The 21,013-nt window shown below is 35.5% G+C and overlaps 1 protein-coding gene across 3 annotated transcripts in view; it reads left to right on the top strand.

Moving 5' to 3' along the window:
* PTPRD (protein tyrosine phosphatase receptor type D) overlaps nt 1-18,688 on the top strand; it is a 373,393-nt gene extending 354,705 nt beyond the window's left edge. For all 3 annotated transcript variants that reach the window (XM_054186468.1, XM_054186469.1, XM_054186470.1), the window contains 7 exons: nt 39-324; nt 810-988; nt 2,230-2,356; nt 3,342-3,467; nt 7,962-8,116; nt 12,267-12,402; nt 14,796-18,688. In XM_054186468.1, coding sequence (XP_054042443.1) covers nt 39-324; nt 810-988; nt 2,230-2,356; nt 3,342-3,467; nt 7,962-8,116; nt 12,267-12,402; nt 14,796-14,864 — 1,078 coding nt within the window. In that variant the 3' untranslated portion in view covers nt 14,865-18,688. The remainder of the gene's footprint in view (nt 1-38; nt 325-809; nt 989-2,229; nt 2,357-3,341; nt 3,468-7,961; nt 8,117-12,266; nt 12,403-14,795) is intronic.
* Nucleotides 18,689-21,013: the final 2,325 nt, after the last annotated feature.

The following is a 21,013-nucleotide window of genomic DNA, read 5'->3' on the forward strand; positions in this document are numbered from 1 at the left end:
GGCTTTCATGTTTTCCCTCCTGTGTTCATTTCTTTTAGTGCTGGAGTCGGCAGGACTGGCTGTTTCATTGTGATAGATGCCATGTTAGAGAGAATAAAGCATGAAAAGACTGTAGATATTTATGGCCACGTAACTCTAATGAGAGCGCAGAGGAATTACATGGTTCAAACTGAGGACCAATACATCTTTATCCACGATGCACTGCTGGAAGCAGTGACATGTGGAAATACCGAAGTGCCAGCCAGAAACCTGTATGCATATATCCAGAAGCTGACACAGATAGAAACAGGCGAGAATGTCACAGGAATGGAACTGGAATTTAAGGTACTTGGATTTTATGTTGTGGGGAACCAAAAGCAAATGTTGTAACACTTAATGCTGCTCTGTCCTCCAGCGGTTGTTTCTAGTAATCAAAAGATAAGACACTGGCAGGCAAAAATTTTAAATTAGGAAGATGATCCTTTGAAAAATTTACAATTCTGTCTTCAGTTGGTGACCAGACAAGAACCATTCAATGAGGGTGGTTTAAACCTGCTGTTCCTTTATTGTTTCAATAGCTTGAAATGTGTATTTGTGTAACTGTTTAATACTCAAATTTGTCCATATAGGTTAATAGAGCAGACATTAAACTTTTATAAGATATTAAAGGAAGCTTTACAAATATTTAGGTAATGCAATAGAATATCAAAAAGTAAGCATCTGAAATTGAAATTATTCGTTAATGGATAATGAGCAGAGATCATAAAATCTGATTGTGTCATTTGTTTTTGTTATACCTGCGCTTAATTCTTTTAATTTATTTTCAACAGCGTCTTGCTAGCTCTAAGGCTCACACTTCAAGATTCATCAGTGCCAATCTTCCCTGTAATAAATTCAAAAATCGCCTTGTCAATATTATGCCATATGAGTCTACAAGGGTATGCTTGCAGCCAATCCGAGGAGTAGAAGGCTCTGATTATATCAATGCCAGTTTCATTGATGGATACAGGTACTAATGTTAATGTGTTCTCATGTAGACTGTTTTAAAAGTTTACAAACTTATTTATGTAATTATATTAAAAATAACAAAATTTAGTATTGAAATTTAGTATTGTTTATTATGTGTGTGTGCCACGTTCTGTTGTGTGGTTTTTTAAATATTAATAAAAGGTTTAGATTTTCAGCTATGATAATCAATACAGGAAAATTCTGTAAATGACATAAAGTCTTAAATGTTTTATTTTTACCTACCTTTAAACCACTGAGAACTTCCAATATGTTTTACATGCTGAAAGTTACTGAGATTTTAAGAACATTCATGATTCACAACTATTCTTAAAAAGGTACATAGAAATAACATACAGGAGATACAGTCTCTGTGTCAAGGTGATAACCTACGATCTTGGAACACTGATTAAGACTAGACCTAGCTGCCAAAAGCATTTTATACATAAACAGTTATGTAGCCCACCAGCATCTTCATGACAACATGGGGCAATATGCCCTCAGCTGAATTAAGCATCTGGTAGAAAAAGGCATGAAGGACAAGTGGTATAGTTTCCCTAAGGCAGTTTAGCTGTACCTGAGTATCCATATCCACAGAGATAATTTTCTGAGCCTCTGCTCATAATTGGAAACAACCTCTATCTCCTCTGTCACCCAGAAGGGTGTTTCTGTTGATTGAAAGAAGCAAAAACAACATGAACTGGACATCATCTTATAAAGCTGCTGATACAGAAGCTTTTAACAGCTTGGTGGTAGCTTCCGTTAGTAGGATATTTAGACCTGGAAGTGCAGTGCATTCCATTCCTGAATTTTCTTCCTGCCTTACTTTTGCTGGAGGCATCAGACTGTTGAAAAGGAGTTAATAAAGAAAATGCTGGATGCTATAATTCCTAAACTTAATAGATTGTTAAACAGTTATTTCTACAAAATGAACCAGCACAACTAAGTGTTTCTAAAGTGCTTTTTACAGCACACAAGATTGATCTATTAGACTTGCATTAAAATTTAAATAATAATGATAAAGTAATATATCATAATATTAACAGAGTAATTTCCCTCTCAAAGTTCTAAAAATAAAAAGCCATAGTTTGATTAAGTAATCATAATAAGGTTTTAATGTGCTTATTATTAATAGTATATAACTTTTTCCCTCTAGATAATGTTTACATATGAACAGAGACATTTGTATCAACTCACTTTTTTGATTAAAATATTTTTCTTAATTTACTTTTTTTTTCAACATAGACAACAAAAAGCTTACATAGCTACACAGGGTCCTTTAGCAGAAACAACTGAAGACTTCTGGAGAATGCTCTGGGAGCACAATTCTACAATTGTGGTCATGCTCACTAAGCTACGAGAAATGGGCAGAGTAAGTACTGCTGTAACATTCCTTTGCTGAAATGTTTGTTATAATCATTTTTTATTAAAATATTTAATTGTCATGGGGATTTCTAAAGGTAAAGTCGAGGATTTAGGTTCCTTCTCCTTTTGAAATATTGGTGGCATAGTTAATCACCATGTGTAAGGTTTTCCAGTCTGTAGGTGTGTTGCAATAGACAAGCTAGTCATGGCATTTTATTGTGATTATTGAGATTCAGCAACTGAGTTTGCATGTTGATGTTCCGAAATATGCAGAGAGAGCGTTGCTGTCTATTAAAAAATAAAGATTTCTTATTTGGAAACTTCACTTTTGCAGCGCCTCTTTTAACAATGTTAAAAGAAAGTGTGGTAATTTTGAGATCTGAATGTCTTCTGTGTGTTCATAGTGCTGAACTTTAAAGTTCCAGCATCCATTTACAATCCTAAACTCATTCAAGTGGTGCTTTGTGTAATGGAAAGAACAAAGCAGTTTACTACTTGGACAGGATTACATCAAAATAAAGCTGGTATGTGATGAGTGAAGTCTGAGTCAGGCCATGTATCTAGGGAACAGAGATGATTCAGGATATGGAAAGTGGATGCAGAAATGGAGTCTTGACTGAGGCCGAGGGGACTTGCTTCAACAGGGAAGAAGAAAGAAAACCGAAGGTGGCCTCAAGTTTTAAATTCCGTTCTGTATTGAAAATTAAGCTTGGGATAGCTCTTGTCACTGATAAACAATAGAACTGAGCAGAAATATAAACGAGTTCAGACGTACAACAACCAGAGAGAACCGCTTTGCAATGCAATATTGAAGATCATTTTTTATTCTAGGTATGGAACTTCATGTTCACAGCAAGACAAACAGTTCATTTTCCTGTCACTGATGGCACTTTCCATGAGTATTACACTTATCTGAGTAAAAATGGTTTTATACTAGTTTATGGTAGTGGTCTTGAGTAGCAGGAAATGTATTTTGCTTTGTTATTTTGTAGGAAAAATGCCACCAGTACTGGCCTGCAGAGCGCTCAGCCAGATACCAGTATTTTGTAGTAGATCCAATGGCAGAATACAACATGCCACAGTATATTCTGAGGGAATTCAAGGTTACAGATGCAAGGGTAAGTTAACATAGCATTACACTAGTTCACATAAGTTTAAAAGAAAATGTCAGTTTCTTTCTTTTCCTCTGTTTTTTTTTTTAATTTTTATTATTATTAGAAAAACCCTAGGGGTGTACTTTCTACAAGGAATAAACAAATAACAGATAGAGTTATTATTAAATGAATGGGGTCTGTGTGTAAGAACAATTTACTTCATTCAGATCTAACATCTGGGCAGCACAACTTTGTAAAGTTCTGAATAACTGTTTGTACCACAAAACATTAGATGATTTGAGGACCATTCTCCCTTTCTTCCTCATCTCCCCCTTGATCATTTTTGGGGGCAATTTTTGTCACTTACAGCTGTAACTATGTTTTTTCCACCACCCTCTAGGCTGAGTGCGTATGAAGGTTAATACATTGAGATTTAAAAACTGCAAAGCAAATAGCATTCGTAAGAAAAGCTTGACAAGCTTTGCACATTATAATTTGATTTTTGGCACAGCATATTTTCATCACTCTTGTATATCTGCAGAGTAGATACATGCAGCTGTGACCCTAGCATCCTCATTTTCATACTGCATTTCTTATTTGAATTTCTGAGTCCAAAATTGAGCAGTGATATAAGATCAAATGTGCATAAATTTTAAATATATATGTGGCATTTCTCAGACTTTTGATTTCTAGCACTTTAGTCTGCATGGCAAGAAAAATTACTGACAGCCTCCATTTCTGTAAGCACTGTAGAATACTGTTTGTTCAGGCAAAACAGCAGGACATACTGTCCAGGAATAACATGAGTGATTACTCAGAGTTGCCAGTCAGCGTACAAAATATTAGACTTTCCCATAGTTAGACTGCTTCTTTTAATGTTATCTTCAAGTAAAATTAGGTACTACTAGTAATTAGATGGACAGTATTTTCACTGACCCAAGTCAGCATAGGAACATTGTAATTTTGCAAATGAGACTTAGGTGTGTGTTTTTGAGAAGAAACTGTAGACACACTGGATCTGATTTTCATTCTATTTGAAATCTAGTAAGGACCACATGACTCATAGCTTCTTTAACCTATTTGTGTTTAACAAAAGAGGAGAATAAGAGGCTCCTAAATTCAGTCTTTAGCCACACTTGTAAGCATAGACAGTCAAAGCCAATTTCACCACAATTGTGCTGGTAGTTTTCCTAGATCATCTATTAAAGATCTCTTCCATCTCAAACTGGAAGAGGTCTTGTGTGACATAGTTCACCAAGCTCAGATCACAAAATAACAAGGAAGACAAAAAAGCCACAGATGTAGTTGAAGTGTCTGAAAACAGTATATATTTCAAAAAAGTTTTGTCAAGAGTTTATAATGAACTAGGATATTTATGAAAGTTCTCTTTACTTATAGCTAACAAACAAGTAAACAGTCTGAAAGGGTTGAATAACTCAATTTGCAAAAGTAGTTTTATTAGACCTGATATTAATTCATCTGTTTCCAAAAGTGCCAAGCATACATACACCTTGGCATTCCTGTTGTGATATTTTACCATCACACGTCATTGCTTCTCCAATTTTGAAAATCTCTTTACCTTGATGGTCCAAATTTTGTTGAAAAATTGTGTTGAAAAAAAAGCTCACGGGGCCATCTTAAATTTTCTAGATGTGCTGGGAAACTATAGCTCCTTCCAAATTTACTAGAAGTGGTGGGTACTACTTACCAAAATGTACATTATAGTTTTCCTGTAGTTAGGCTTTTATGACTGTCCCACCCAGTAATTGAGATCATCTAACTAAATTGTTGTAGTCAAAGAAGAGGAAATGATGCAGTGGCTGTAACCAGCCTCTCTCCCTCTTATCTCCAAAACCGTCTGTAACGTTAGAACACCATCCGTGCTCTGGTAGACCCAGAGACAAGAAAAGAAGCACACTGCCTTTATAGGTGTCAGCAGCAAGTGTCTGGTGTAGAACACTCTGTTATTTCTGAAACTGAGCTGTGAATTGTTGTAAGGTGAAATTGACCTCTGTAAGTCTTTCAGTCTGCTACTTCTGACTGCTTTATACTCACTTTCTCTGTAAACTCCAGAGGTCAATATGATGGGGCAGTGTCATTTAAGGCTAAACTATTAGTGATGACTGTAAGAGTGTATTATAAATTGTACAGCCTTATCAAAAGACAATTGAATATCCCCTGTGAGGAGCAAGAAATCCAAACGGTCAGCCAATCAATAAGGCGATACATTAAAAGCTCTCTGCTCCACGTAGGGATCTGAAAGTTCAAATTTTGATAACTAACTGTGCAAACTGTCATAACATTAGAAAGTAAAGATTTTAATAAAATTTGGCATTTGTATTTGGACTGCTATAGGCAAGCACCTACTTAAAAGAAAGCAGCACTACTTATAATGTCAGTAGCAGAGGGAACTGTGTAAGAAATTGCAGATCAGTTCCCAATATGTTTGAATGCTAGTCTAACATCAGACCAACTAATTTTACTTCTATGCTCATGAAATAGCATTAAACAACAGAAGTTACTGCCATTAAAACTAAATAAGAACAGTTTTCACAGATTTGCACTGGATTATTGAGTTATTACAGTCATGAAATACACCAATACAGTTGCTTTAGACACACTTGGAAACCAAATATTTACCATCAAATCTATTTTGCACATAGAAATTTGTGGTCTTTCCAATGACACCCTAGATTCAAGTAAAGCATCATCTTTCTTATCTTATCTACCCCTAAAAAGTTACTGTTATTCTAGCATAATTCCTATCAGGATCAGAAGTTGCTGAAGAGCTTCCATCTCCTTAACCAACATGTTGCAAGTGAGTCAGACTTAAGGCTTCCTTTGTTTAATTTAGAAGAATGGGAGGTTATTTTGGAGGTAATCAACCTATTATTTTCTCTTCTTGATTAATTAATTCCATATGCCTAAGGCTGTCTGAAGGATGCAATTTCATTATATCTTCTTGAGGGAAAATGGAATCACAGAGACACTATGAGAGAAGTCTGCATTAACAAAATGTCATTTTGGTAGGAAATATTTTGTTCTTTGTGTTGATGCCCACAAGGAATAAAATAGGGTAAATGTTTTCGAACAGATTTTTTTTTTTACAAGTGGGTAAAAACATTCCACAGAAATAGACTACAAAATTGTCACAGTTGTCTAGTGGGAATATAATAGCTAGTAAGTGTATGTGTGTCCTCTCATGGAGCAGTGGCTGGCACACACCCCCATCTTCTGTTTTCCTTACTCATCTGAGACATGGGAGGCAAAACCCCACAGTACTAGAGGAAACATAAAATCAAAGTATTAGCTTTTCCTTTGGTTATTTTTAAAATCACTTTCATTTAATTTCAAAGGTCTGTAATAGATGAGTGCTTGTGGTAGAGGGACAAAAAAAAAACAGAAATAAAGGATTTTTCTTGCCCTCCAGCTTAACTAGTTGTTTTGGGGGGGGATCTCCTATAATCATTTCTATTTTTCATGAGTTTCACTTAGTACAAGACCATTTCGAAGACATGGCACAGTGGGTGCTTAGGAAACAACATGTCCAGAGGCACTAGTTCACATCAGTAGCTCATGTACCATGCTTTTATGCCCATGTTTTCAAACATTTCAGCTGTGCAGATTGACAGTGTCAAAATCATCAAGAACAATGTTTGAAAATTCAGAATAAATTTACTTCATCCATTTGTATTTTTTCTATTTATGTGTCCTGACCATCTATACATTAAATAGGCATCAGCAGAAGCTGGCATTTAGTACTTTCAGGGGCTTCCATCTAAAAATAACCATGCTGTGGTGTTCTGCAGTTTTAAACAATCCTATTAGTATTCCTAACCAAAGGGAAGGAACAGCTTCAGCCACCTTGTTTTGAGAGAGGAAGCCTTTCTTCTCAATTTTTGACTGAGTCCAAGCTATTAGTGAATGAAATTATGATGATTGAAGAGAAGTTTATCGTTTGTTAAACAACTGGCTTCTCTTGACCCATCTTCTTCCAGGAAAATGTCCACCTCATAGAAAGCACCATAGAAAGATATCATCTGCAAAGAGGGCAATGACTAAACGATTCTTATCAGTGAAGATATTCCTGCCATGCAGTAGATGAGCATATCTATGAAATGGAAAGTCAGATTGGATGGCCTTATTCTACCTGCTCTATATGTAAAGGAATTTACAGTCCGCAGGATTCGAAACATAACTTACCAAAAAATTGTATAACCTGGTGAGATTGTTACATCGTTAGCCTCATATACGCTTTTTACACAGGCAGAATGTCAGACAGCTCTTGTATCCTGTGCAGAAGGGAATCTATGCAATGTTGTTAATGAAACTGCACTTCTGGGCCAATGTCCAAAAGCACCAGCCAGTACTGCGATTGAAAGAGTCTTCATAAATGTGATCTTAGCCTACCTCTTCTCAATGTCCTTGTTTTGTGATTGTCTTTCTGGTTGTTGGCTGACTGACTTTCAGCCACTGGAACGTGCTTTTGGGATACATTATTTGTGTCTTTTGTTAAAGGATGGCCAGTCCCGAACAGTGAGGCAGTTCCAGTTCACTGACTGGCCAGAACAAGGAGTGCCAAAGTCTGGAGAAGGATTTATTGACTTCATAGGCCAAGTGCATAAAACAAAAGAGCAGTTTGGTCAGGATGGACCAATTTCTGTTCATTGCAGGTAAGTAAGCAAAGCCTCAAAACAACTCATGTGCAGATTTGTTTTTTTCTGAAGTTGATTGCTGATTGCAATGAAGGTGTATATGTAAATGGAATTTCATAGGTGAACTATCAGAAAATGTAATCAAATAGAAGATCAAAAAAGGAACACACAGGACTGCTTTACAAAACAGAAACTGTTCTGTGATATCCCACTTACACAGAAAAGGTTCTTCTGAAGCACATGGAGGCGCATGATTTTTGTTTCATTTAAAAATATCTCTAGTGCAATCTGGTCAATGCTATGCACACAAAGCAGCAGGAAGAGCCTTATCACAGACTGCTATATCTGATATATTTTTTCCACTGGTAATTAAAAGTGAGGCTCTTACTTTAGTGGGAATTATTTGCTGTAAACAAGCTAGTTACACCTCAGTAGTATATTAGTATTAATCAAGGTAAGACAAATAAAAATAGTAACTATCTCAAGAAAGGGAACAGAGTAGAAAGCGGTGTTTAGAAACTTTGTCAGACAAAAAATCATTGAGGTTTGGATTGGTGAGTTCTAACTTCAGAATGTTATGCCTATTTTTTGATGTGATGACTTCCCTCAATTCTTTTACAATTGATATGCAGATGAAAACAGCTTGCAGGGCATGCAGGAATAATCCATGGTGGGCTTTTTTAATATTCTTGCATTTTTTATTTATTTTCTTTACAGTATTCTAGAGTCTCTAGCAGATGGCCAAAAATAATATCTTTATCTTCTATCTCTTATTTAATAAATTGTTTTCTATAAATTCCATTAGGATTTCAGATACTCATTTTTGCAACATTAAATTATTTTTGGTAGATTAAATGTTATCATTTATATAACAGAGATGCAAAATACTGATACAGGTTCCAAGTCCTTCCTGCAAGCCACGTAATGCCCCAATACTAGCATGAAGACAAAATGAACAAGTTTACTAGAGCATATAAAGGTAGAGAGTGCAAGAAATTCTTGTCCTTCCAACGCCAGGAGGAACCAGAAGTTCTTAAAATACTAGTGTGTTTTGACAGAGTTCTTTATGCTCCCCTAATCTGCAAGACTGACAAAATAAATGTGTTGGACTTCTTGAATCCTACTTTTTTTGTGTGCCTAAAAATTTTTATGGCCTGCTAAGGAGAACAGCACTGCAGAGCAGTGTTTGGTATTCATTTGGCAAGGGAAAATGAAGGACAACCATGACAAAAACAAGCCTTATTCTTCCTGACATTAATGAGTTTTGAGAGCAGAGGAGTAATAAGCAATATTTATGCCTTTATGCAGACATACATAGGAAAGCAAAGTGATGTTTTTCTTCTAAGCTCTTCGTACCGTGCAAACTTGTCCACTTGTGACTGCAATGAAATACTGCTTGCAGTAGGTTATGCATCCCTCCAAATGGGTGTGATCTTTCATGGTGAAATTATAGAGATTTCTACCACTGACTTTGGTAGAAGCAAAGTCAAATCCAGTATAATTCATCATGGTTAGGTCTTTAAAGGTCTAATCATCATTGTAATGACAATTTAGACATTGGTAATGCTAATCATCATTATCAATGTTAGTCAATTTACAAGAATAGGAAATTTCCCTAGCAAGTTTATTTGTTTCTTTCAGGAAGTACAAGATCCTGGGTATCTGCACTTTCGTAGTCTTTGTGGAATTACTGTAATAATGCCTCCAGTTTGTACCATGATGAGTTTTTAAGGATTTCTCTTGTACAAATAAATTCTTCAACTGACAAACTCCCCTAGTGGAAGGAAACCACATTTTTGTGGTTTCCTTCCCACTCTACACATTTTTCACAGGTTTGCTTTTTCTGTTACACGGTAAACCCCTGCCACCCACAATTCAAAAACATTCTCCTTCTCTGGCTTTTTTACAAATAGATCAGCATGTTAAAATTTAAAAAATTCTAAATCAATCATTCAGTTAATTAAAAAATAGTTAAAAGAGCAAAGGACTGTTCACCTTGATGAAAAATTTTCACCTCAACAAATTTTAGATATTTATAGTCTTGTTATTCTAGCTTTTAGCTGGACAATAAGGAAGACCAGCCTTACCCAGAATGCATTTAGATGAACATTTAACAATAAACTCTTATTTCTTACAAAAATACCAGTACCTACTCATGACTCATTGAAGCACCCTACCTTTGGTTTCTAGCTGTTTAAACTTTGGTGAATCGTACTAAATTATGAAGTAGTGCCCTCACAATTTTCTAAATGCAGAATTCTTTAAAACCTGTCACATTGCTTCATTAAATGTCGTAGCATGAGCTGAAGATTAAAATGCTACTAGTACTGATGTGGACTTTCATCACTCTTTAGAAATCCTAAGCATCTTCTGATATGAATTGATACAATGTTAAAATATGCTTGCCACTTTCAGGGGAACAGGGTCAGTTTCCTATAGACTTTACCAAAATATTACACTTGATGGCTAGTTAGCATTTGCAAGCATCGAGATCTTCCCATATTAGTCTGTCTTCCTCTTAAGTAGCTTCTCCAGATACTTTTTCATTTCTTAACAACACAATACAACAAATCAATTCCCTCCTTTTGCTAAATTGAAGAGTTCTGAGTAGGGTTTTTTTTTGAAGTAATAAAGATTTGGTTAATGTGTAAGGCTAGAAGTCCTCACGTGTATTTAGAAAATCATACCTTTTTGTCAGATATATTTAAACAGTTGAGCAGGAGCAGGAGCAAGGAGAATGGAAAATGGTAATCTGCCTTCACTCTGCTGGTCACTTTCTGGGCTGCTTGGTTTAGATCACGCTGTTGTCAGCTCTATAAAGTCCAAGCAGGTTCCAATGCTATTTTTTGAGTATTTTTTCAGCATGTTTCTTAAATTTAGCCTTCTAATTGCCTCATCATAGAGAGGAGACCTTACACTCCTCATCACATATAGGTAAACCAGCACTGAGATCATGATGTTTTGTCAAGTTTTTTCTCAATTTCCTTTTGCTTCAGCTCTCCAAAGGCCCACAGGTTATACAAAATATGCTAAATCAAATCACATATATTTAATAGCCCTAGAAGTGCACTGATCTAGACCAAACACTACAATACCATCATACAATTTGGACATTTGATTTCCACACTAGTCTCTGTGAATTCACTAGATCTCTGTCACAGTCCGTATCAACATTCAGAGTTCTTCAGCTTTTCCCTGCTGTTCATGTTCTTCCACTCTTTTGTCTGGTGAATAGGCATCACAAATCTCCATCTTCCCAAGTCTATATGACTAGACAAAACCTGGTGAAATTACTGACATCAACAGTGAGATGACGGGGTGCTTAATCTCCACCCATACAAGTTCAGACTTGGAAAATAATTTTTTTCTTTGTAGTTACCTCTCTCTTTATCCAAGAGTCATCTTCATGAATAAGTGATTGCTTAATTTTAGTAACTGACAACTATTGGCTCTATTGATTACAGGAATTTCTATGGCTTCTTGGGAGTTTTAGCTAATAGCAGAAACCAAAGACAGAACCGAGAGCAACCAAGCTGTATATTCAAAGATGACATTTCAGACTAATGTAGACATGGTGCACATATATCAGTAAAGCTAAACATCCAGACTGACAGACTTGAATAAAAGCTGTGTCTTAAGGTTTTTGTGTATTCATTACTTAAAATGCAGTGTGTATGAACAATTTCCATATTAATCAAAAATCCCCTGACTATCTCTAACTTGAAGTAGAAGGTAAACTAACACACTGAATATGTGCAAAACAGGGCATATACATAAACAAACTAAAGTAAAGCAAGCAGTAAAATACAGTTTGGTATCTTTTTCTCTTGTCAATTCCAGCATAGATCATTGGCAAAAAACATTCTCATTTTCCTTCACCATGCACTGATTACTATATATCTGGATGAACAAACCAAGTCACTTTGCAGTGAACAGTGGAGAATCAGGAAGTACTTAGTAGCATATGAAGTTTGCTTGAGATTAATTATTCTTCTGAATGCAATAGTTTCCTGTGGAATTTTGTTTATCAAGCCTTTCCCCATATAGAAGTCTGTACACATATGGTGTGTTGTAACCACACATAATTTGTCAGCCAATTCTTTCAGCATTAACTGCCAATTAATATTCCTTTTTTCCTTTCTTATTTTTTTTTCTTTTATTGCAACAGTGCGGGTGTTGGAAGGACTGGAGTATTCATAACTCTGAGCATTGTGTTAGAAAGAATGAGATATGAAGGTGTTGTAGATATCTTCCAGACTGTCAAAATGTTAAGGACGCAGCGGCCAGCCATGGTACAGACAGAGGTGAGCAAAATAGTATCCATGTACGACAGTGATGGAAAAGAAGAGGTATTTCCACAACCAAAAAATGCACAGATAGAGACTGTATAAAATGTGCTTACATTTGTATCTTAAGTCATATAATGACTATATGACTACAGTATAAACTCTTCCATAAAGGTACTGCAAGGACTATTTCCTGTTACAGCAGTAGATACTGCAGGCTGGGGAATAAAAAAATTATTTCAGGAGTGGATCCTAAATTATGGTAATTGAGGAAAACCATTTTCCAAGAAGCATTTTAATTGAAACTTTGTTTCCTGGCAGAAATGTCTGGCAATAAAGAAGGAGGGAAGTTCTTTCCGCAGGTGAATCCACTGATTTTTTTGTTCCAGGAGCAAAGTGTTGTTCATGGCTTCAGAGTGAGACTGTATTATTTATACAGTTTTCTTGACTTTGTGTCACCAAGCAAGTGGCTGTTTGGCCTGAAAATCATAATGGTAAATTCAGCATTCAGGAAAACTATGGTGTAAATATTTTCTGTGTTATCTAGAGTGCCATAGAGAAATAAGGAAAGGGATAAGCAATATCAACTGATTTCCTGGGCCTGGGTGCTTAGAACTGTGTCATGTCATAAAGAATACTTTCAGTTGTGCTTAATTTCTACTTAAATTTCTGAACAGGAGACTTGAACTAAGCCAGAGCCAATAGGGTAGGAGAACCAAGCAAAAGGGCAAGAGAAGGGAAACATTTTAGGTCATACATTTATTTTGTATAATTTGATTGACACTGGCCTTTAAATTAAAGTCTGTGAACTCTGAAATGGTTCCCCAGAGTTTGCCATTTAGCACAAGAAAATTAAACTTGTTCAATAAAAGCTGGATAGTCTTGTTTTTAAGAAGACAACTTCATAAAAACTTATATGAAAAATAAAGATACTTATTTTTAATCTTGTCAGTTAGCCAGGTAAATCACTGTGACCAAACTGAAGAGTTAATTCCATTTCTTTTCCATTACCATCATTCTTCTCGATAAGCAAAATGAAAAATGACTGCTTTCTGTCGTTTTGTTTCCAAGAAATAACTACAGTATACAGAAAAACTATGCTTCCTGGAGCCTACCTGACAAATACAGAGTTCAGCTATGCAATATATTCTCCTGCCTCCTACTTTGACTTATTTCTGTATGCTACCCTTCATGCCCCCTGCTGAAAGTCGAAGTGTTGTATACTCATTTGTTTCAGGATCCTGTGGAAAACAAATCTCTCATTTAGTGGTATAAACTGCCAGGAAATCTGATCCTTATTCAACAAAGCACTTCAACTCCACGTAGACCACACAAGCACTTAAAGTTTACACGTATGTCTACTGCATTCTCCCACTGTTCCAACAGGAAGCAGAAAAGAACTGTTAGTGATCATACTACTACATTGAGGCAAATATCTGATAAGTTTCCTGGTCTCCAAAATAAATTTTATTTCGATCTTAACAAGTATAACCCATGTGGGGTTACCACATAGCACTATCAGATAAATAAGCGGACCTTGATATTTTAGATGGTTTCAGAAGCAATCTCTCTCTTTTTTTTTCTTTTTCTTTTTTAAATTTTAAACCCTGAGTGGCAGTTGCAAATGGGTACACAGATGTGCATATTTTAGTGTAAATGTGCAATATTACATAAATGTGCAAAAGGACTGCTGTGTGGAGGTGAAGATAACATGTAATGCCAAATGTTGGAGTGACCAGAGGTATAAGCAAATCTCTCACCACACTGAACTTTTCTCTGCTTCCAGGTGTAGGTTGAAATGCAAACCTCTTTAATATTCATAACGTGCTTTAGCTGTATATTTCCCTCTTAGGCCCTTTTCTTGCCACAGGCTGAGATACCTTCACATCTTCATCAAAGCCTATAGTACTGAAAGGTTGGGATTCCCTTTGTTTCCTTAACATGATTTCTAACCTGGTTGTTTTACGTACAGCATTCAATATTAAGGCTGTAATGGATTTTGACACTTAGTTTGTTGTATTTGCTGTAGAGTTAATTGGATATTTTACTACTTATTTTCAAATACGTGGGGGGAAAGCATCTTAGCATGCTCCAGTGAGAAGAAAGCTTTATGCTGATGTTGTATTAATCCAGAATAACAAACAGTCAATAAGTGGGTATATGGTCTCTGCACAAAAAAAGAAGCTACATTCTGTGGAAAATGTTATTGCATTAAATGAGTGTCTATCTTCATGTGTTGTATCTCAGACTGGATTCCTGTTATGTCAGCAAAAGAATATTGCTGAACTGCAGATGCCTCTGTGGTGTATTTGTCTGTAGCCAAAAAGTATTCACTCTTAGTTGAAAGAAAATAGAAAGCAACCAACAAACTGGCTTTTTGATGCTTTTGTTTTCTATCTTTCTTTCTCCAGGATCAATACCAATTCTGCTATCGAGCCGCACTGGAATATCTGGGCAGTTTTGATCACTATGCAACATAAAAACCCATCGTGGATTTTTATTGCAGGCCCTTTAAGATCCAGAGAGCCGCTTCTGAGCCATACGATGTGCTTTAGAAGTACTTCTTAACTCTTCGCTAAGGAGCAATTATTGGGGATATATAAAAAAAAAAACAAATGAACAAAAATGGGGATATTTAAAACAAAAATAACAACAACAACAACAACAAACTATTCCATGTGGACCAAGAATTCACAGTTTAATAACGTAACCATAATAAAAGAATCCTGGCCACTGAGGCGTCTGGAGGATCTAATTTACAGATACCTCAAGGGTTCGACATTGGTTGAAGTTAAAGGGAAGAGGAAAATGATCAGAGAGAATGATCATCTTGTTCAGGATTTCATGCTTTTGCAAAGAAGAATTTTGAGAGAACTGCAGTTCAGTGCAAGGTGTTTATTAAAAGATTGGGTCCTGGCTTCTCAAATAAAGCGGACTCTTGACTTCAACATCACCCCTTCCCATCATACTGCTCATCATAACACTTTAGGGAAAACGTGGGAATGATTAAAAAGGAAGTCCTCGATTTAGTTTTTTAGTATTGTAAAGATACTGCTGACCTGTGCTTCATTTTTAACTGTGTAAACTTTTTCCTTTTTTTAACAAGAGTTTATCATTCATTGAGGTGAATTAAAGAAAAGGTTGCATAACTGTTAATCTTTTTGTTTAAAAACTGTAGATTTTTTTTTTAAGCTGTAGAATTGTTATCTGTAATATCGTGCTGTAGAAATGTTAAATAATTTGAAAATATGCACATTTTTGTGCAGTACTATATTTCTCTACAGTACCACAGTCTTGTTAGGTATTACTTTTACGGTTTTGTTTGGTTTATTTTTCTTTAAGAAAATATTCATTGTAATCAGTTAAATCAAAATGGGGCTTTTTGGTTTCTTTTGGAATCAACAGGGAGGCGCAAAGTATAAAGATGCTGCTAACACACGCGCATGCACACATATGCACATGCACACCCACACCCTCGCTCTCTCTATATATATAAGTATATGTATGTATTACTGTCTACCCTTGTCTAATTCTCTGTATAGTTACAGAGATACAGATAGGTAGATATTCACACACACATAAACATACCAATTCTTCCATATCTGGATTTATCAAAGCATTGGGAAAGTTTTTCAGCATACTACAATTACATTAAACTACTATTTGATCATCTCTGCATTTCCAAGGTCCATAAACTTCTGTTTCAAAGGGAAGTGAGGAATGCACATCATTGATATTTGAACGTCTTCTCTATCCCAAACAATATTTCTATCCACATTGCCACTTGAACACACACACGCACACACACACACGTGCACACACGCACAGAGTATGTGATTTAGGCTTCCAGTGAAGTTCAATATTTGTAACACTATAGTGCAATAAGAAATCATATTATTAAATGTAGGAGGTGTGCATGTGGGAAAGGTCAGTGCATATCCCTTTAGGAGGGGAGAATGTTGTAATATACTAGGTATTAAGATGTTTTAAAATTGTATTCTATAGTATACTGTCTATAGTGTGCGCTATATAATTTACATTTACCGTATGTAACAGGGCAAAGCCAAACACACATTGCTCTGTGAAATCAAACGTTTTGTGGCATACAGCATTGTTTTGGGATGCTGGGTTTTATTTTAATTTTACATTTAGAGTGCCTTATATTTGATGCCTATTTTGAATAGCATTTCTTTAAGTTAGCCTTCATTTTGTATTTAGTTCAGTTTGTTCATGTCTCTGTTATTCTTTTCAAACATTTTAATACATGTATCAGACAATTTTGAAAAATATGCATTTCCAGTTTCTAATGAAGTATGGATGGTAATAAATGATAACCCAAAACATGTAGGTAGTCGAGGCCCTTTATCTTTCCATATTTCCAGTAACAGACCAGCCCACAAAGTAAAAATCTATTTCTCATTGTCTTTTAAAACCCACTGTGTCACTGGTTATTGTGTTATCATTGCAGAGATGTAGCAGTACACTAGCAGTAGTTAACATTGGCAGTGTTCATGCATCTTTTTTTTATCTTTTTTGGGCCAAGTCCTGGTCATTCAATTGTGTCAACAGAGTACTAAAGTCAAACCATTGCTTTCAGTGGGAGGGTTCATGTAACGCTGGCAAGACTGAGCTGACAGGATATATTTGAGAGTGACACTAGATTTTCTTCCTGAGAACAAAGAAAATTCTGTAAACAGCACAAAGTACTTTTTGAGACTCTTGATAAGATGCCATTTACATTGACCCTGGTTTCCATCATGCCTTCTACCATTGTCAATACATGAGTATCAAAGGAATTCTTTCTTTGGGGTTTCAAATAGAAGTATTGGTATGACCTGTCAATGTGACCTCAACTTTTTTTCTTCTTCCACTTTGCCCACTACTAGCAGAAAGAAAAATATGAAAGACCAAACTCTAGCAAGCATTGTATTTGAGCACTTTTGTAAAGAAAAAAAAAAAGAAAAAAAAAAAAAACGAAAACACAAAAATATAAATATATATATATGGAATGAAGGCTACCTCAGAATGAGATTCTATAACTTACATCTGAACCAGAAAAAAATGTGCACTATGTTTCTTTTTCTTCTTCTTTCTTGATTTGTATTTTAAAATAATTATTGAAGTGCCAGGTTATGTGGTGTGGTCATGTTCTTCAGCTCAAATGCAGAGGACCAGAAAGAAACTATAATCAAAAAAAAAAGCATCATTTTGGAAACATAGACTAGGGAATATTCTTGCACACTGGATCTGTAAAAGAATCAGAGCATTCTCCCTAGCAGACTATCTTGCAAGCTCCAAAGAAAGTAAAGGAATAAAAAAAAGGAAAGCAGAGCCAATTTATGAGGAAAATTGTTGTATAACTATTCCATTTAGTTTTTGTGTTTCTTAAGATAACTGCTAGCATCATTGATGTGCATTCCACTTTCTGTACTCTTATATGCAGTCTTTCTACAGTTAATTTAAGTTGTGAGCTTCTTTGTCTACATACATCATACATTTCCAGGCTTAAAATTGGTTTCATCAGCGTAACCAGTACGGTGCTATTATTTATGTTTATATGTGTAGTTATGTCTAATTTTGTAATTAGTTGCAATGGGAAAAAAAACCACAAAATATATAAAAATGATTTATACCGAAGCTTAATTTAGCTCTTTTTTAAAAAATTATTTGAGTGGTTAGATAGCAGAGAGGATAGCTGGGGGAAGGAGTGGCCCTCTAGGGAGATTTGCACTTTCTATATATACCTTTGTACTATGCACTGCCCTATTGATTCTACACCCAATAATATTATAACTTGAACCCATCTGTAAGAAACTGCTTATAAAATCCACTTGTGTGTATTTAAATGACACAGAACATGTAAAAAGGAAAAAAAAAAGTTTGCAATGGCTAAAAAAAATGCAACTGCTTTTTTTCCTTTTATTCTCTCCTATTTTTCTTTAATTTTCTTTTTTCTTCTTTTCTTTTCCTTTTTTTTTCTTTTTTCTTTTTTTTTTTTCTTGGTGCCCTGATACTCCATAGATATCAGAAGGCTGCAGGTCTCATCATAACCATCTGTTATGTGGCTTTGACATTCAAGCTTGGAGTGTCTTTACAAAGATAATAAAAATTGTGTTCTTTGCTCTTGTTTTGGATGCATAGACTGAAAAATTTAAGAAATTACCTTGTAAAATGGCTTGTTAAAAAAGATACAATTACCTCTAATTAGTAGTACGCGTAAATGTTTTACAGAATGAAAGGCGTGCTTTTTATTTTCTTACTTCGTTACATTGGTGGCGAAAGAAAGTCTGTATGAAAATCATTTCTTTGCTGACACAAGTTCCATTTGTTACAAATGAATTCTAATAAAATGTCAGTGTTATGCAGCCCTGGTCTTCTTTCTTAAGCAGCACTTTTGAAATCAAAACTTGTTTCGTCCCTCCTGGTGATAAAGGAGTTTAATTGGAACTACAAAGCAGTCATTAATCATCTTAACTAGCAGCTGGACAGTGGAAAATGCATTCTTAGGTTAGCAAATATATATCATCTTTAGCAGCAAATTTTGAGCCAGCATAGGCAATCTCTTTGGCATGAATTCCCATAGCTTTATGAATTGAATTGAAATTATCACACTTTACATTCCTCAGGAGTTCCCCTTTGTGCTTTAGAAATGTATCATTACATTGAAAAAGTAGACCTCTGTCCCACCTAAAGAGGGGAAAATATCCCCATTGTGGGTCAAATTGTGAATTTTTCTGTCCTGTGGATTTGGCAGGTTCTGGAGTAAATCCAAAGTCACTAGTCAGAATTCAGTTACAGAAAATGTGGCAAGCAGTCATGACAGATTTTTGACTCATTTCTGCTCTGCACTGCATGTGCAGCGAGTGCAAATGTGGGTCTCTCAAGCTGCTGTCCAAACACTGTGCGAGTGTTTTCAAACGCTTTGAAAAAGTTTTAAATGAACATGCCATGTGTATTGAGGCAAGCTACAAGGGGCATGGAGATCTAGTCAAGGATAACATAAAAAAAAGACTTGCTCTGTTTGCTTGTTTTGAAAGAGGGCAGGTTTTATCTCCAAGATTGCTTTGTTAGTAAGGGAACACAGTCCATTAGCCACTAGTATTAAGTACATGTAAATAAAGAATTCTCTGTGCTGGAAGGATGTGCAAAGACATAAATATTAGACTGATTTCTAAGAACTTGTATTCTTCTTAGCCTAATTTCCACGTTAAGATGGTGATAATAGTGTGATTGTGAAGCCTTGGTATTTTTAGAGAGTATTACTAATGTTTTTCCACTGACTTCTGTGGATTTTACTGCTTTGCAGGCTGCCTTTGGCTTGAACCTTTTTTACATAGTCTGTGCAAGGTGGTTTAAAGCTGTGTTATGTAAGGGTTTCTTTAACTATCTGAGTGGCTTTAGATGGCGCCCTTTAATGTCAGCATTGACTTCTTTGGATTTTCCTGTTCTGTGCATCTAGCATGGGCCAAAATAAAGTGTGAAAATGAATATTGATAAAAAGATTTGGCTATGTATGGGTTAATACATTTTAAGTTAATGAGTTCCAACAACACTAGTTCTAATTCATGCTTCCTTCACAAATAAAAAAACATTTTTATGTCATGTACTTTGAGATCATTAAAGTTAAGAAATGCTGTTGAGGTGTGCAATTAACCCATCTCAAAGCAAAACAATACCTACAGACTTTCAAGCACAATAACATTGGCATCTTTTCAATATTATACAAACACTTGAACCAAATTCCCAGATTCCCAGAATCTTTGGTGTTCTTTAATTCTGGTATCTCTCAAAATGAGACAGTCAGTCCTGATTCTAGAGCAAGAGAGGATTTCCATCTGTGCTTTGTATTTCTTTTCCCATTGCCTGCTTCTCCCAGTCACTGTGACCTTAAAACAAACGTCAGCTACTGGTAGAGGTATAAGTATCGAAAAAGTACTGATGAGGAATATATAGAAAGAAATTGTTCACGGACCAGAGTGTCCAGAACAGGTCAATACTCAACAGATCAGTACCCAGTGAAACCTAAAGAGCATTAGTTATCACTGGTCAACAAAGGGACAGAAAAATGTTCATAGAAATTGCTGAGTCCTTTTTGCTTCAGATGTGAACATGGCCTCTTTTTTTTATTTCCTCGTAAACAGCTGTATAAGCAGAATGATCTTTAATTACTTTTCACAGACTGGAATTTTGAAGAAAATAACCAACAAATTTGCTGATGTGTAAGCCAACCTACCAGTCAGTGATAAATTACTTCCTCTTCCATAAAACTTAACATGAAAAAAAAAAAAAAATCCTGCCTGTGGAGCTGCTGAATTCTATGAAATAGCCTTGCATTTTGAAATCTTGAAATTTAACATCTTCAGACAATCAAACTTCAACAATAACACTTGATCAAATTGTAAAAAATGTCCACAGAAGGTGCCAAATGGTATCAATATTACTTCGTTGTCGAAGAACATCCTTAAAGCAGTTTCTGAAGTGTGAAATAGTGGTACTTTTTTCAGTCTGTCACTGTGCATGGGGACATGAAGCACTGATGGGTTATGAGGCTATGCACCTGTAGCAAATTTTTATCTTAAGACCTGTGGCAAATTTTAATTTAATTTTTGTTTGTTTGATTATTTTTCTA

This window comes from Rissa tridactyla, chromosome Z (genome assembly GCF_028500815.1).
Source record: "Rissa tridactyla isolate bRisTri1 chromosome Z, bRisTri1.patW.cur.20221130, whole genome shotgun sequence".
Classification (NCBI taxonomy): Eukaryota; Metazoa; Chordata; class Aves; order Charadriiformes; family Laridae; genus Rissa; species Rissa tridactyla.